This window comes from Sciurus vulgaris (genome assembly GCF_902686455.1).
Source record: "Sciurus vulgaris genome assembly, chromosome: 10".
Lineage (NCBI taxonomy): Eukaryota > Metazoa > Chordata > Mammalia > Rodentia > Sciuridae > Sciurus > Sciurus vulgaris.
Window position 1 is genome coordinate 111,758,787 of NC_136470.1, and position 18,767 is coordinate 111,777,553.

Here is an 18,767-nt window from a genome sequence, read left to right on the forward strand (position 1 = left end):
TTATATGAAATATAGAGATATTTAGAAGAATATATTTATTAATTATAAATCTCATTCATATTTCCACATAGACATTAATCCTTTAAATAGCATAAGTAATGTCATTAGAATGCTAAACAAAAAAATGTCAGCTACACAGTTGGTAGACATATGTTCTTAAATGTTTTAAAGAAGATAGAATAGAATAGTAATTGAATCTACATTACACAATTATTTAAATTTGTTTGTATTATTTTAATCATGAAAAAAATAGAAGTTGTTTAAGTGCACTACTCTATGTTAATACTTATTCCACTAAACTCAACTACAGTGTCCAAGACCCAAATTTATGGAGAAATTCCAGGAGTTTCCTCTGGGTACAAAAGGAACCCTGTAAAAATGCTGTCATCCTCAGCACTGGAATAAACACCATTCCAATCTTTCGACAATTCCAACCACACTCGATCTCCTACACTTAATTTCAGGATGATGAGGAGAGAGGCCTGGTCTACTTCCTGACCATAGAGAGTTTCTCTGGACTTGAACTGCTTCTTATTCTGGGCCACCAGGCTGATCCGAGCAGGTCGACCCTTCACAGTAACATGGAAGGAAAAAACATATGTCCCAGGAATGCTGCAATTAAATTTTCCAGTGGCAGGGTTGTAATCCCCTTGGTCATTATATAAAATCTTGTCAAATTTGATGGGGAGGTTGGGAGGAGGGAATGGCTTTGACAGAGCTGCACTGAAAGCTGACTGCAGGACTTTGGCAACCTCACCCTTGGAGCCCTTGAAGCCCCGCGAGCCCTTCTTCCCAATAGGTCCTCGGACCCCTTTGCTCCCAAGGTCACCCTTTGGCCCAGCAGGTCCCACAAGACCAGGAGTACCTAACTCTCCTTTTTCTCCTTTAACACCTGGATCTCCTTTGGCCCCAGGCAGACCCTCAGAGCCCCTTTTGCCTTCTGTCCCAATGTCTCCTTTGCTACCTTTTTCTCCTTTTACCCCCTCCTCCCCTTTTTGCCCTTTTCCTCCCCTCTCCCCAGAATCTCCACAGTAGCCTTTCTGCCCCATCTCCCCCTTCTCTCCCTTGGCCCCAGGCCCTCCGTTCAAGCCTGGGGAACCCACAGCTCCCGGGTCTCCTTTGTCTCCTTTGGTGACATTCCCACATGGGTCCCCCTTTGAGCCTTTTTGTCCTTTTACTCCTGCCAAGCCAATGTTTCCTTTATCCCCCTTAGGACCAAGTCCACCTGAAATGAAAAATTAAAATAATGTTTAAAGATCACAAAAGCTACAAACAAGATGCTATTACCACAGAGCTCAAAAAATAGGAATAAAATCTATTACATTGGACATGGAAACCCCTTCTTGCCTAGCAAAGGCTGTGACCAGCAACCATAAATGCAATGAGCAATTTATAGTATGTCATAATCTCAGAAAGGGAAACGTTCGTGCTTCCGAGAAATAATAGCTTTTACTCAGAATTCGCACATCTAGTTCCTTTCTCCACTTTTAAGGTAATAAAGAATATTAGAACTATAGCTGCTTACTGTATACCATTATCCTTTGCATTTTGACCCATCTCAAGTATTCTCCTAAATCTCCATATTGTCTATCCAAACTCAATATCTTACAAGGCATAGAAACTAAAACCCAGAAAATTGACAGCTAGAGAGAGGAACTACTTTTACCTGGTCTCTAAACTCCTAGATATATTTCAATCGCACACTGAATTATTTGAAAAATAGTAGTAATTTATATTTCCATCTTACCTCTCTGAAAACTTTAAATACAAACAGGAAGAAAACAAGGGCTTTACTGCACTCATGATTGTGCACAATTATATATTTTTAATTGTACCTGGTTCTCCAGGTTTTCCTGGGTATCCTGGAACTCCACTTGTCCCTTGGTCCCCATGCTCTCCCTTTAGTCCTAAAATAATACCAAGATTAATTTTTTTCCAACTATGTCATTTATGATATATCAAACATCCCTTTCACAACCATGTCACATTCCAGTGTTTTTTTTAATCAAAATGGTTAAAAGGTAAAATAATGTGAAAAGGAAATGTATTGACTGTGATTAGGAATGCTTAATTTTAATTAATGGTAAACCATTTAAAGGAGATTGGGAGGCAATGCCAATCTCTCATCAATTGGAACACTTGTAATTTACAAAGTATATAGCACATCCCCTTCAAAAATGGTAGGGCAAATACTTGTGTTTTCACTTTTATCACAGAAGAAAGTGACATGTGAAAAAATCAAAAGTTTGTAAACAGCCAAACATGACTGTATATCACCTTCTTTGGCATCAATTTGTCAACTTTATTATTTATATTATGACTAACAATTTTATTTCATTTTTGTCAGACAAAAATAAATCCTAAATCAAATTGACAGTGATGAGAATAAGCTCCCCTAATTTCACAGCAGCAACTAAAGAAATCCCATTAGGTCACTCAACCAACAGCTTTCTAAATAGCTACCTCCTCTATTACCACTCCACATAAAATACAAAATTTGGAAAATAACCCATAGGCCATCAGGAAAATATCTGTATGCATTTTGAGAGAATCCAATGCTGAAAGGAAGTGAAGGACCAAACCTATTCCCAGTCCTTGTTAATAATCAAACATTGACCTTCCTCACAAATGTTTATGTTCTCAAGTTTTTTAAGGGATTTCATTGCTTGTACTGAATTAATCAAATAGTCATTAATCAGAACGTAGGCATTCAACTCATTTTTTTTTTTTTTTTTTTTACTTTCAATCTTAGAAAGAGTCCAAGCTAAGTCTGGAAGTAAAAGGAAAGTAAAGTTGCCACTTTAGAGACTTGACTGAATGAATCTCTACTTTTGATCCTTCATCAAAGTATATTCTTAAGAACCTTATGATACTTCCCTGCATTTTCTTCTTCTTCCAGAAGTCTAGCTTCCAGAATGTATGAATCACTGGGGAGGTTCATCACTCATCTTTATTTCACAGGGTTTTCTACTAACATAATTCAGCCACAAAAGGATTAAATGTTTCTGAGAATGAAAATCGCATAACTGACAAGTGTGAAGTAGCTCTTTCTTACCTTAGCATCTTTTTTGAGTAATTACTTCACTGAATGTTCTAGCAGAAATGAGTTAGGCAGTTCCTGAGCCATGTGGAGGGTGATGTATAGATGATATTAGGTCTTTTGACATGTGACACTGAAGCTCAAACATTGAACTTGATGGATAGATGGTATTTCTACAGGCTGCTCCTATTCACTGAGGAATTTCTCAATGTCCCAGTGAATCTGTAATCTTTCCTCAGTACCTTGGAGCACTTACAGACCCAGGGATTTCTTGAGGCAGGAAAGCCTTCTTTACTGACACACCTATGGAATTATAGGATTTCTGAGCTGGAAAAGATCTATGAAAGCACTCATAACTACAAATTTTCTTTGATAGTAAATAGGGGTATAAATAAGTATCTAGTCCATCCCCCTCAATTTCCAGGCAAGGTAAAGCCACTGGTCCAAAGTCATTGTTATACACTTAATACTTCTGTTTTAATTCATGGCTCTGCCCATCATCAACACTGCCTCTAATTTCAAAGTGAGTTACTGGAAATGGCAAACTCTCCTTAGCAAGCAGACTAAGTTGAATATTCTAGAGGATTGCTGGTTCTGGTTAGTTCTATTTACTATGAAATTAATTTGCATCATAAGTATGAGCCCACATGGAATGTACAGGAAAGTACTCTTCCCCACAGACTATACCTGTGGCTTCCAGTCACTGGGTCAACCAGGTAACCAATGAGAAATAGGAAAGTTGTGTAACTCTGTGTGTGTGTGTGTGTGTGTGTGTGTGTGTGTGTGTGTGTGTGTGTGTGATGTTTCCAGATAAGTTTAGAATTTCTCAACTGGTTATTTATAAATATAATACTTCTATATCAAATTAATTCACAAAATGCTTTAACAAGTACTTAACTATTTAAAAACTGACATACCTTCAAGAATCAAGACTTTACTTAGCAAATTGTTCTCCTTAAAAATGATACAAAATGTCCCTTGAGGTGTTGGCATGAAATGAAATTAAATGAATTACCTACCCTTCTCTCCTTTCTGGCCTTTTGAGCCTTGGGGCCCAGTGATTCCTGGTGGCCCTGGGATCCCTATATTACCAGCCTCTCCTTTAGGACCTGAAAATGGGGATTTAACACCATCAATATAGAAAAATTCTCTTTTGAAATTCATTAGTGTGGGGGATGAGAGAGACAGTCATTTTTTGAAACTAATAACTGTCAATGTCCTAATCATAAAATCAGGTGAGAATAAACTATTACAGAGTTCTAAGGGCAATATTTTTGTCTGATTTGCAATTTTGTACACCTGAATAGATAAATTGAGCCCATTAGTACTTGTCACTGTATTCATGGCAGTGATCAAATGATTCAGGGAAGCAGCACTACATCAAACAGCAAGAACAAAATAATTACCTGACACTAAAACTTATATGGACCACACTTTCAAATTGGAAGTAAAAACACAATACCTAGCACTTTTATATTCCCCATTCATCCATGTATCCATTCGTTTGGAAACTATTTCTGAGGCTTCCTATACAATAAGCCCCCTGCTAGGTATTAGGAACACAGCCATCAACATGCCAGCAATCCCAATCCCCACAAAACTGAGACTCCATGAAAGATAAGGATTAAACAAATAACCAAGATAACCAAACAAATAAGTAAAAATTGCCACACTGTCATTGATAACATAAAGAAAAATAGGAAGTTCCTATTATAAAGTAGGGTAAAAAGAATCTAACATATTTATGGGATCAGCAGAGAGCTCCCTAAGAAAATGGTATTAAGACTCAATGAATTCACTAGGATTTCCCAAAACCAGCAGGTAGTTATTTCAGGAAAGTAAGAATAGAAAAGACCATAGTGTTTTTAAGCACCTGATAAAAGGGCACTATGGCTGGATAGTGGTCAAGGATGAGAGGAAGCTGAGAGGCAGGCAAGGGTCAGATCACCCAAAGCTCAGACCACATTGGGTATCCTTATTCACCAGTGCAGTTCAGATTCCTTCCACTTACCTGGACCACACAGGGGCCCCAAGCCTAGGAAAATTATTCTTCCTGAAACCCAAGTCCTATTCCAGACATAAGAATTACTTCCCAAATTGAATAATTTAAGGCCAGTTTCTTTGAAAGTTAACCATATAGATAAGTACATTCAATGAAATTATAATACTTCATCTTAAAGAACAGAATGAAATTATATTCAATAGAACTCTTCTTTGAAAGAATACAGTATTTGTTTGGAAGAAAACCTTCAATAAATTGCTTGCAATGGAAATCAAGGCTGAAGGCAAGCTCAAATAACCAAGGGCTAATGGCTAAGCTCCTCTGTCTAGGAAAGAAAGGATTATAGGGAGGAGAGACATGGAGAAAGAAGAAGCAGAAGTAGGAGCAAGCAAGATGGTCAATTTCATTTCCCTGTGCATACCTCCCCTGCCTCATGACCCCCAAAAGCTCAATGTGGTACTACTGAGGAGTGATAAAGTGCTATGCCCAGGTTGGCACCAGGTACACACAACAACTACACAAGAGGATGCAGAGGAGAGCAAGGCTACTCCTTTCATCCAGGTGAAATGTATGTCCAGGTTTGATTTTCATAATTACCATGAGACGAAACATGAAGGGAAAAGCTGAGGCTTCAAGGTGCACAAATTGATTTTGACTCCAGGTTCTGCACTCTAGATTTACCAAACATTCCCTGGACTGTGATCAAATCATCAGGTAAAATGTGATGATATTTTTAAGATTTCTATAAAGATTTGATATAATATAAAATGCCAACCATTCTTGACATGTAGAACCTATTATCATAACTGAACTAAAGAGAGAAGCAGGAGATCAGACTTTAAATAGAATTTTACCTTTGCTAGTTATTAGATATATCTGAATTTTTCAAAATGTTTTCATTCAGAAAGTTCATAGACTAGTGACTTTCAAAAGTATATAATGCAAAATGTGATGTTTACAAAGTGTTTGTATATGTGTTCATGTGACCAAGGACTGAAAATTAGTGAAGGAGAATTAAAATGGTTGAATTTTAGTAGCCTTATTTTTCTTTTTCAAGTTTGTTCAATGTTTCTCTTATACTAGATTTCTAATGAAAGAAAGAAAAGCAGAGTGGAGAGGAGAGGAGTGAAGGAGAAGGGAGGAGAGAAGGAAGAAATATTTTTTAAAATACTACTAAAGCTGGAACATATGTCTCTCTCTGAATCTCAAAAGTGGTATCCTGTCATATAAGGCTCAGAGTATTCCACAAGACAGGACCATACTCCTACCATAGCTAACTGTAAAGATAAAAATGATTAACTGAGTATTTATTTATTCCAGGCACCATGGTGAGTTCTTGCTGATTCTGTGAAGTCAGTATCATGCTTAGCCCATTTTACCATTTTGGAAACTAAGACTAACAGAAGTAATGAAGCTTTCCTAGGTTAAGACCATGATAGAGTCAATATTCTCAGCATTTAAGCACGGTCCAGTCTGACTAAGAGAAGCTAATAACCTGAAATCTTCAAAATATTTGTCACATGGGTTTAGAGGAGGGTTTGAACTCCAAGAACTGCCCAGTCAAATACATGACTGGGTAAAACAAAAGCCTGATGTTGTAGACTTCCTAGCCTTAGATGACAGCTTAGCAACCAGCTATGACTACTTGACTCTGTGCTTGGGGTTTCCACTCACAAGCAGCTTGCCAGTCAAACAGGATGCTAAGAAAAGTTCTGGTAAATATGACTTTCTCTGACTCTTTACATTTTGTATGTTTTAACAACCCTGAAATCTTGATGCTTCTGGCCACTGCCCATCTCCTCCACCCCTTAATTCAGCCCTGCAAAAATGCTGAATTTGATCCTACAATGGGATGAAATGAATGAAAAACCTTTAAAGATATATAATTACTGATTTTAAAACTTTCTATTCTTCAGGCAAGACACAGCAAACATCAATATGAATTTTTTCAGGGAATAGCAAATTTGAAATTGACATTCTGATCTTAATTTTACCTTGAATTCTCTATGCTACATGACATATAAAAGTCAAAATGGATTATGATAATACTGAAAGTATAATCATTTAATATATTCATATATATTAAAGACATCTGATTTTTGAAATAAATAACCACAGTGTTCAATGGAGAAAATTACTAGGCAAGGACATACTATTGCTTCAGAATTTCAATGAGGAGCAAAATGAATCCTGCACTTCATTCTCTACCTCACAGGCATTCCATCTCTAATCCTAACTACAAATAGCACTCAAAAAATCCATCAGTCAGCACACATTCTTACCAGGCAATAGAATTTTCATCTACCTTTTTAATTCCGCCATTAATGAAAAGACTGTACTGGTAATATATGCAGCTTGAAGATCTGCAGCATCGATGCTGGGGGTCAGAAGTCCCTGCCTTAACTCTAACCAGCACTTTCCAAGAGAAATTTTTGCAGTGATAGAAATGTTCTGTAATACTTGTGCTGCTCAATCAAGTAATCACTGGCCACATATGATTATTGGGCATTTGAAATGTGGCTGTGATTGTGGAACTGAATTGCTTATCTTATTTAATTTTAACTTTAATATGTATTAATAACCATGCATGTCGCTAGTGACTACTATGTTGGGCAGCACAGCACCCATTTGTATTTGCATCTGTCACCATGTCATTCCTAGGCCTGTTACCACCTGCATGACAGTATAGAAACCCTTGGAGCAATGCCATGCCCTGACCCATCTCTTTATTGATGTACAGGTGAGAAACATAACTTCCCGCATTTCAAATACCTGGTTTTCCAGTCTTTCCAGGTTCTCCTTTCTGCCCTGCAATAGGTGAGCAACAAGGACAACAATTCAAAAAGAAATCAGCTGTTTCAAGAGTGAAGTTTTCAAAGGAAAAGAGACTGGTGGTGGTGAAGGCAAACTCCTGGGCTGAGGGCTCAGCAGCCGGTTCTGCCACTGCAGGCCTTTCCATCAAGGGGTCTACTTCCTCCTCCTGAGGCGAGCTGCTGGATGGCGTTAGGCCCTTGGGCATCTCTTCTCCCTCAGATTTCTTCGTGAATTTGATATATGGTGTGGTCTTTGCTCTTGTGTCCACACCAACAATAGCCAAAATAATTAAAATGACACAAATCCAAGAAAACATCCACATATTTGAAACTGGAAGAAAGATATGATAAGAAAATATATATAAATTATATGCATTTCAAATGAAAAGACTAACTGAAATAAATATATACTTTTATGGGAGAGATATATGCATATATGAGCCATAAGAATGAACAGAATGCATAATATAAAATGATATATTGTTGATATGCTTTTATATGTAAATGTGGTCTTGAATCAAAACCAAATATTTTATTTACTTGAAGTATTTATTATAAGGAACCGTTCTCCTTTGCTTCAGTTCTCCTTTCTGGTTGTTTTCTCAGTGTTACATGTTTTAAAGTACTGTTCTCAATCATTCAAATTATCTTGCCAAATACCAAACATGATCTATAATAAATGCAACACAACTTAATAGCTCATATACCCTGTGGAAAAAAATATGTGTAATTTCCTGACTGACCTCACTCAGATTTATAGGAATCAAATATATTTGTATTAAAGAGAGATGAAAAATATTGAACTGAATAGTTTATTCCAGCAAACTCAATTATTTCAAGAAAAAAAATACTGGTGAAATAGTCTTTAAATCTACTATGGATAATGGTGCTGTTGTGAGAGCACTCTTTTGGAATCTATTATAATTAACAGAGAGGGAGATGATAAAAAAATTATAAATTTGAACATGTCCTTAGATTCTTTACATGCCATTTAACTCTTCACTTCTTGCTCTATAATTCAGGGAGTTTTCTGAAAACTCACATTTATCCTTATATTATTCTAATGGGAAAAGTGTGGTTATTCTTATTCAGGTTTTTATCAATGTCCAAAGTAATACAATATAAGGTTTGCAATAAAGTAAAATTGTAATTGTTCACAGTATCCCATTCCCCATCAATTCCCAGAAGTCTGGTATCTGCTAACAGATAGCCAAGATTAGAAATGCATGTTTTCTGTTAGGAGAAAGAACACTTAGGATAATTAGTGAGAGAATAAAGAGAAAAAAAATAAGGATAGTAAAAAAAAAAAAAAAAAAAAAAAAACCTACTATGTATAGGGCCCCTACTATGAGCAGGTGCCTTACATCATCAAGTCAGTCAGTTCTCAAAACAACTATGCCAGGTAGGTGACACACTTCTTCACCTTTACAGAGGAGGAAACAGCCATCAAAGGGTTACATATCTTGTCCAGGTCACACAACCAGTAAATTATGGACTTAGGACTTAAATCCAGGTCTCTTTAATTTCAAACCTAAACCCTTTCCACAAATCATGTGGCATTTATAAGGATGGGATTAAAGAATAATAAATCCAAGGGTAGCTCAATGGAACAGAGCCATGGAGGAGACAGACATAAATCAGAGCAGATGAGAAGAGACAAGATAAGACACTTCCTCTCCCAAATCATATAAAGATACAAAATGTTAATGTTAATACAAAATGTTTCTTTCAAGTTGTCTTTTCTACCATATTATCCATTTAATCATTATTTACTGACTATCAACAATGTCACCAGCAGTGCAGGATTATACATGATGACACCAAACATAAGCCACGTCTCTGTCGCTAGTGTACAGTCCAGAAAGGAGCAAGGAGAGGCAACAAAAACAAAGAGGGGCACGTGTGAAGGGCAATGCATCACGCTGCCTTTCTCCAAATACAGATGCCTCTCTCACACACCCTCTACCCCACACAAGTGAGCACACCAAACACAGTTACCACACACCAGCCAGTCAAATTCAGCCCCAGCAAAGCCTATAGAATATTGTTGAAATACAAAATAACTGAACTTTCAATATTTCATGCAATTGCATTCAATAAAATAATCATTGTTCAACAAACATTTATTTGAACATCAAAGAAGTCCTGGGGTGGGTCCTACAATAGGAAGCCATGTAAAACCCTGTTCCATCCTTAAGGATCTTTTCCACAGTAAACATCCATATATAGCCAGGCCCACATCTTTAGTCTATAGAGAAATAGATTTGGCAAAAGGCCCAAAGTGAAATATTAGTGATTTTTAATTCTCACAGCACCTTACTATAGGAAGCACTGGAGTTTGCAGAATGCCAAGTGTTAAAGCTCTAGGACATTTTCTGTTATCTGTAAAAAGTGAGGGCATGTGGGGAAATAATCTTCCTTTTTCCTTAATAGAACATCTCTGTGTTATTCTTCCATATGTACCAAGTATTTTTGACCCTGCAAACGTATTGTGATAGGATCTTGGTAAACCAGTCCTGAGGGTGCAGGCAAGAGAGGGATTGAAAGACAAAGGTAAAGGAAGGAATTCAACACGGAGAACCTGGCAGTCATTGCTCTAGGCGCTACGTAATTGTTGTGTCAGTTGTATCACACAAGAACCATGCAAGATAAGATTTATTATGCACCTACAACTGGTTATAAAACGAAGGCACACAGATGTTAAGTAGCCTGCCCAAGGTGACAGTGTTAGGAACAGGGGAGCTGAGATCAAAATATAGTCCACTTGACTCTGAAGCGCACTTCCTACTGTATCATGCTGCTTGGGGATTAATGAGTGATCAGAGAGGCTGCAGAAATAAATTGAAGTTGGATCCTTCATAAAGCTGAACTCTGAGCCATTTTGTTGAAAAGTGACCTCCTGCAGACAGGAACTGGGAAATTATTGAGAAAAATGGAGAAGGAAAAAAGGAGAAGTCTGGTTCTGACAGGAGAACACATTGGTGCTGGGCAAACAAAGTTACTGACAATAGGTCAAAAGATTACAGAAAAGAATGGACAGAGCCAACTAGTATAAGGAGGGTGCTCAGTGTCCCTATCTGAGGGCATGAATTGTTCTCATCTGTTTCTCTTTCATTGTGGGTTCCTGCTTCCCAGTTGAAATAAGGACAATATCATCAGCACTTTAAGACTGTGATAGAGTTCCCCAAAAAGTTGGAGATGAGGAAAACACAAAGCCCTTTGAAGACTGCAGAATTACTGGTAGTAAACTGATCAATGATACAGGCATATCATTTCTTTTTCTAATAATAATAACATTGTGACAGAGTACCAATCCCAAGCCTAGATCTTAGGGACATGTGTGTTTTCACTTGCTTTCTTACCCTCTGCCATTTCCATCAGAAGGATGTGAATGGACTAGATACTAGTCACAGGAGGAAGATGAGGGACACATGGAGGAGACTTGCCCCCTCAGTTGCCGTAGCCAAACACACTCTAGAGCACAGTCTCCAAATGCCCAGGTAAGGCTTCCTGAGACAAACAGATTCCATAACCTCAAATCTCTGTTCCAGTTATCTATTGTTGTTTAACAAAGTAGCTGAAACTCTGTGCTTAAAACAACAGCAATTGTATTATGGCTAATAATTTTGTGGGTCAGATATTCAGGCCTGGATTGGTCAGGTGATTCTTCTGCTCTGTGAGGCATTGACAAAGTCATTTAGTAGTGTTCAACTGATGGATGAGCTAGTTGGGAGAGGCTAACCTACAACTATGGTGTCTCAATAGAAATAGAAAAAGGCTGAACTCAACTTGTACTTTTGATCACATAGTCTCACTAGTTTGCCAATCTCAAATACTCAAACATACATCAAGGCTCAGAGCTTCCAAAAAGTGTGTTCCAAAAACATGGAATCTGCCAACCTAGTAAGACTGTAACTGAAAACTGGCACAGTGACACTTACATTGAATTCTGTTAGTCAAAGAGACCAGCCATACTCTCAGATGGAGAGGGCATAGACCTCACTTCTCAATGGATCAAATCATTCCTGTCCATCTTGAGCCTACCACAGACATACCAGCAATAGTCGGCCACAGAACTTCAGTGCATTTAGGCAGCAAAAGCTAAATGATGTCAAACGTTCCAACCATAAGCCTAACGTTTTTGCTACCTTTGAGACAAAACTAAGAAGCCTCCAAGCAGTATCACCCTACCTCCACCTCAGCAACAGCATGCTCTGAGCTCCTCCCCATTATCTTTCAGCCCCCATGTCCCTGAAGTTCTCTCACCCACTGAAAGTGTTCAAGCAGAAATTGGGCCACATTCACCTTTACTGAGATGCTATCAGGAGAGGTGTATGGTGTGTGTGTGTGTGTGTGTGTGTGTGTGTGTGTGTGTGTGTGTGTCTGTGTCTGTGTCTGTGTCTGTAAGTGTGTCTGTGTGTGTGTGTGTGTAATGCTGAAGGAAAGACCCAGCTCCTTGCACATGCTAGGCAAGTACTCTGCCACTGAGCTCCACCTCATGTTAGAAGATTGAATATCCCTTCCAACCTGACAATCTGTGATGTTGTCTTATAGTAGTGGGCACTCTATCAACACATGAAATGTAGCATATTTCATAAGATTTCATTCTAAAGGCAAAAAGTATTATGTCTCATCTAATCTTATACTCCTCTCTCATTAAGAAGCCCAAGATTGAGAGGACATTCATTGAAGATTTGGTAGTTCTTTTCTCAGTGAAAGTAAGGTGTTTATATTGACCTATTTGTGAATTGTGAGATTCACCTATTTGTGTATTTGTGAGATGACTGACAAGATATTAAGATAAGGACCATATATTATAAATAAATTTAGATACCAACTATCAAATAACGTAGCATAGAATTGAAATCCATGATCTTTGTAGATAGTCCTGAGTTCCAGGTTCAGATCTACTTATTAGTTGTTTTGTTTGGAGAAAGTAACTGCAAATTTTTAATTCTGTGTTCCTCATTTCTAAAATGGTGATATAATAATAGCTATTCCTATTGTTAAACTTGTGAATTTTAATAAGATAATGCATGAAAACTTCTGTGTAGTGTCCTCAGTAATGTGTGATAATGTGTGTTTGTGTGTGTGTGTGTGTGTGTGTGTGAGAGAGAGAGAGAGAGAGAGAAGAGAGAGATCTCATGAGATTAGCCAGAAATAATATTTTAAAGCAGTAACATAACAAGTTTTTCCTAGTCTTGGCTTTGGACATTTGGAATCATTTCCATCCCCTTTAGTCCCTCCCTTAAAACTCATGGGCTCAAAGACTGAGAACTACATTGCCTAGAAACTCTTGCCATCAGGGTTCCAGTTTAGTTTCTGCTAATGGAAAAAAACATACACGGAATGGGTAAGACAGAATGTAGAAGCCCTTTGCCTCCTGTAGGCAGCAGCCAGTAAATGCACAGACGTTAGCAGATGTGTAGTTTTGTGGTGGCCTCGGGCACAGCAACATGAAATCCCACCTTGGTTCTGTGGGTGACTATGAGCAGCAGTATTCTGTGGTACCTGCCTGGGCAACAGTAACAATACCCTGATTCTCTGAAAACTAAAGATGAAATTGACAACAGTAGTAGCCCTCCTTGCCCTTTCCCCTTCCCACTTCAATGACTGAATAAGCACCTAATTGCCTGTATTAAATCCCTTTCTGCCTAATATACCTACATTGATTCCAGACCAAATCTTATTATCATTTATTCTTCTCCATTTACTTTTAGCTCTATTTCTCTTATTATAAACTCCCAGCCTACCAGCCTATCGCATGTCTAATTCTTCATTCTTTTTCCTTAACCCAGTCACCACTCCTTATCCATCTACATCTTTATCCATTACAAAAACGAAAACAAAAAAAATGCCACCACATTATTTTCAGTCATCAAATAATCCATACTAGTATTGTATCCCAGTTGTATTATTCATGTTAATTCCCATATGGATATAGTTTTCAAATAATTTTAGACATGTGGCTATGTGTGTGTGTGTTGCATAAGCAAAAAGAGTGGTGATTTTTTTTGCCTTATGTAGAGCATTCTTCCCCTTTGGTCCTGTGAAACTATAGAGAATTATGAGATATAACTTAAAGTCCATAGCATCCTTTTGCTATTTGGACAGCTGCTTTTGATGTCTCACACATTTCATTTAGACCAGTATTTTATGCTCTTTCTTTCCATGCTTGTGTTTCTCTTTCTTTCTTTCTTTCTTTCTTTCTTCCTCTATTTCTTTTTTCTTTTGTGTTAGTCAGCTTTTCATTGCTGTGACCAAAGTATCCCACAAGAGCAACTTAGAGAAGGAAAAGTTTATCCTTGCTCAGGGTGTCAGAGGTTCAGTTCATGGTCAGCTGGTTCCATAGTTTTTAAATTCAGTCTCGCACAGAATCTCAGGACATGGGCAAATGTAGACTAGTTCTTTGCCAAAATGTGAAATGAATGACCTCTAGTCTAATTCCCAACAGAAAAACCTCATAAGCAAAGGTTTTACCATCTACATTCTGGTTGGCATTCTTGTCGTCTGCATCTGCACACCCACCAGAATTATCCATTAAACTCTGCTTACAACATTCTAAAGCTTCTCCAGCCCACATATCCAAACTTTTTGAAACTTCTTCCATAAACTTTTCCAAAGTGTTCAGGGTGACCTAAACCAAATGGTCAGATTAGTCATAGCAATTGGTACTTCGTAGTACTAATTTCTATGTTAATCAGCTTTGTGTTTCTAAGACCAAAATAACTTACAAGAACAATTTAGAGGAGGAAAAGCTTAATTTGGGGGGCTCACAACTCAGAGGTTTAATCCATGGTTGACGAAGTGCATTGCTCTGGGCCCACAATGAAGAAGTACATCATGGCAGAAGGGCATGGTGGACAGAAGCAGCTTCCCGCATGGCAGCCAGGAATCAGGGTAGGAGGGACCCCAGACAAGAACAACTCTTTCAGGACACACCCACAGTGACCCATCTCCTTCAGTCATGCCCAATCTGCCTACAGTTACCACCCCATTAATTCATTCAAGCTAAGATGGACTGATTAAGTTAAGGCTCTCACAATCTAATCATTTAACCTCCTGCATTAACACAGAAGCTTTTGGGTCACACCTCATATCCAAACCATAACATCATAAGCCCTTAGACAAATTAACGTAACGAAAAAGACAGAAAAACTAAATTAATAAAATTAGAGATGAAAAAGGAGAACTCACCAACCACAAAAATCACAGAAATCCAGAGGATCATTAGGGAATATTTTGAAAACTTATACTCTAATAATTGGAAAACCCAGAAGAAATGGACATATTTTTAGATACATATGACCTGCCAAAACTGAATCAAGAGGACATATAAAACCTAAACATACCAATACCTCACAATGAGATAGAAGCAATAATAAAATCCTTCCAACAAAGAAAAGCCCAGGACCAGATGGAGTCTCAGTTGAATTCTATCAGACCTTTAAAGAAGAATTAATACCAATGGTCCTCAAATTATTCCATAAAATAGAAATGAATGGAATACTTCCAAATGTACTCTATGAAGCCAATATTATCCTCAAACCAAAACTGGATAAGGATACATCAAAGGAAGAAAAACTATAGATCAATATCTCTGATAAATGTAGATACAAAAGTCCTTAATAAAATATTAGCAAATCATATTCAACAACATACTAAGGAGATTGTTCATTATGACCAAGTCGATTTTATCCCAGGAATGCAAGGGTGATTTAACATATGCAAATCAATAAATGTAATTCACCACATAAATAGAATTAAAGATAAAAGTCACATAGTCCTCTAAATAGGTGCCAAAAAAACCTAAGTTCAATCCCCAGTACCCCACCCCAGCCCAAAGAAAAAGGAAAGAAAAATAATTATTTCAGACTGGTGGCCAGAGAAAGCCTAACTGAGGAAATAGCACTTAGCTGATAGGAAAGTCCTGAGCAAAAGGCACTGATGAATCAGAAGCAAACAGCCTTGGAAAGAACAAGGAAAAGCCCCATAAGAGCTTTTCAATCAGCAGAAACCAGATCCACCTTTGGAGGAGAGAGAAATGAAACCAGTATGCCCCAGATGTGTGGAGTGAGAGGGACAGAGAACTGTGAGGTCATCTGGGCCCATCATGCTGCAGCCCATCTCAAGGATTTGAGGTTAATTCTACAGCTATAGAAAGTAACATCTTCACCTTAAATTAGAATTTAACTTTTACTTAGAATTGTAGTTTTAATTAATATAATTTAAATTGAGGGTTAAGAAGAAAGCCAAGTATAATTTTATATATGGGAAATTTCCTAATGGTCAATAATTATTTTCTTTTGGAAATATAGGTTGAGGTTTAGATATTGGTCAAGTTTTAGTTTAAAATATAGATTGAATCAGGAAAAAAAATGTACTAGGCAGAAGAACCTAGACACATAATTTGTTGACATAGAATTTGTTTACATGGATATGGTACTTAATCGTCTAAGATCAAAGTAATTAATCCTTATCTTCTCTGGGTGAATTTTAGGAGGGATGTGAGATCTTAACCTCAGCTTCCAATAAAACAACTTGAGTAAGATGAGCCTGATTGGACTGAAGGACTTTCTCTGTATTGAGATGTGCAAGCATGATCCCCAGTCAAGAAATGGTATGACTTCAGGCTTGTTCTGAGGATGTTGGCAGCCCCCTGTGATTTTCCATTTAAATAAGTAATCAAGAGTAATCTTCAAAGTTGGGAGCATCAGTCAAGAGGGAGCATTAACCTCATTGATGCCAAATCCATTCAGGCATGTTCCCCCTGAGGAAGAAGGTCCCACAAGAGCAAGTTGCACAAGGATGTCAGGAGAGAAAACAGGGAAGCATATTTGCTGCTGCCACTTCCATCTCCTTCCTCCTGAGAGCTACATCCATTGAACCTTTTTGAGGTTCCTGGTGCTGTGCTCTCATTACCTTACAAACCACAAGTGACAGTTTCTGGTAAGCTATTTCCTCCTGTTTCAATTCTGCTGGTAAACTCAGACAGGCAAGCCTTCTGGAGCTCGGATCTTGAGTTCATTCACAAATATAAGCTGCAATCAACAGGAAATAGAAAAAACTTTGTAACCATAGATTCCTATTTCCCTTTTTATGTTTGAAGAGCAATTCCATAGTGATTGTAATCAGCTCTGATAGGATTTGCACATCTCTTTGTGTTGATACATGTGGCAAAAGCATCGTAATTTCTGTTGTCCAGTGAGAAGCTATTTCTTTCAGTGTCTAAATAAGTGAACCCATTACAATTTTATTAAGTACATTGAATACAACAGTACATTCTACCAAGTTAAATGCTTCTTGTATTTGACAAGTATGCAGTAAAATAAAAACAGTCTCAGCACTTTTCTGTCAGATGGAAAGGGACTGGCTTTGGTTCAGAGTATAACATTATAAAGAGACCAGCTGCAAATGTGGACACATTTTCCCCCCTCTATGCATGCCAACACTTTTTCGGTTCCTCCTCTGCTCCTCCCACCCTGCCTTAAATCAAAGTAGTAAGTCAGGAAGCAGAACAATATAAGTAGCAGTCAACACCCACAGTGTAGGGTTGGGTATGGAGAAGGAACCTCCATACTTCCAAAAGCAATCAAGTCAGGGCAGGACCAAGTAATAATTCAGGTGGCTGGTTGATGGAAAAATGAAGTCACCTACAAAGGATGAGTAGACAGGTAAAAATGTGGATTAAATTTAGGCACAAAATAAACCCTGGTTCTAAACCTCTAGAGCCTAGAAGCAAAAACCTTTTTACAAATGGGATTAGGCAAAGACAAGAACCAAGTTATTACCACTTGGTTTCATCTTTTTTATTTCCCTCACTGTGATTCTAGGTATTAAAATTGTAGTGGTTTTCTTTTTAGGGATTGAGTGATTTAACAACTCGAGTGAGATGAACCTGATTGGACAGAAGGGCTTTCTCTGTATTAAAACATAGAACCCTGAGTCCCAGTCAAGAAATGGGATGATTCAGTGGGGGAAAGGGACAGAGTGAATGAATGAATCTGTGAGTGTGCAGCTAGATAACAAACCTGAAGTAAATTTTGCAGGCAGGTATATTCCACTGAGGTAAAAAGAGCAATGAGGAACTGTGTGTAGACTGAGGGACGGGTTATGTGGGAACTCTCTGTGGTTTCTACTCAAGTTTTCTGCAAACCTGAAACTGCTCTAAAAAGATAAAATCCCTTAAATTAAAAAAAAGAAAGAAAGAAAACAACATAATCTGAACATGCTGATGGATTTGTTCCTCTATTTGTTTATTAGTTGGTCCTGCAAATAATAATCTAGCAAAGTTGTTATTGCAAAGCTAAATTTAAAACTCACATATGTCCATAATACATTTTTGTTAAGTTTTGGCACATTCACAAAAATGCATGATGGAGTCAAACCAGGATTCATGATAGAAATTTTCTATGAAGTAGATTTCACTGAGATTTTCTACTTCATTAACATGAAATATTTGTACACACATTAGAATAAGTGTATCCAAACCTAAACAAATCTCTTCACCTTTTTATAAACCAAGCAGGACACCTGTTGTGGTGTGCTACTTAGTAGGGAATCATGACAGAAAAGGAGTGGGAGTGAGCTGTGACCAGTCCCTCAGTGACCAGTCCCTCAGAGTTTGCCCAAAAGGGAGGTTCTGTGGAAGCTCCAGGAAACAGAAGCTAACAGATAGGTGAGATTAAAAGAAAATAATTTTGTCCTTGAAACAAATTTTTTTGTGATAAGGTGATAGAGAATTTTCATCACTAGTAGCTTACTATCTGTTGACAGTCTGGCTTCTCAGTGTTGAAAGACTTGTGTTCATTTCTTTCATCAGCTTACTTCCATGTGTATGTGTAAGGAACTCAAATATGAAGTATAACTCCTAAAGATATGGCCTGAAATGTATAAATATAAAAATATACAT

The 18,767-nt window shown here is 37.7% G+C and overlaps 1 protein-coding gene across 1 annotated transcript; it reads right to left on the bottom strand.

Annotated features, from left to right (window-relative positions):
* Positions 1-326: 326 nt before the first annotated feature.
* OTOL1 (otolin 1) lies at positions 327-16,876 on the bottom strand (the record flags this gene model as incomplete). The annotated part of the gene is made up of 5 exons (XM_079154927.1): positions 16,778-16,876; positions 7,815-8,186; positions 4,060-4,149; positions 1,836-1,907; positions 327-1,225 (listed from the first exon to the last, which is right to left on the bottom strand). Exons 2-5 carry the CDS (start codon positions 8,176-8,178, stop codon positions 327-329), a joined length of 1,425 nt encoding a protein of 474 aa, XP_079011053.1. The 5' UTR covers positions 8,179-8,186; positions 16,778-16,876.
* Between the last annotated feature and the right edge of the window lie 1,891 nt (positions 16,877-18,767).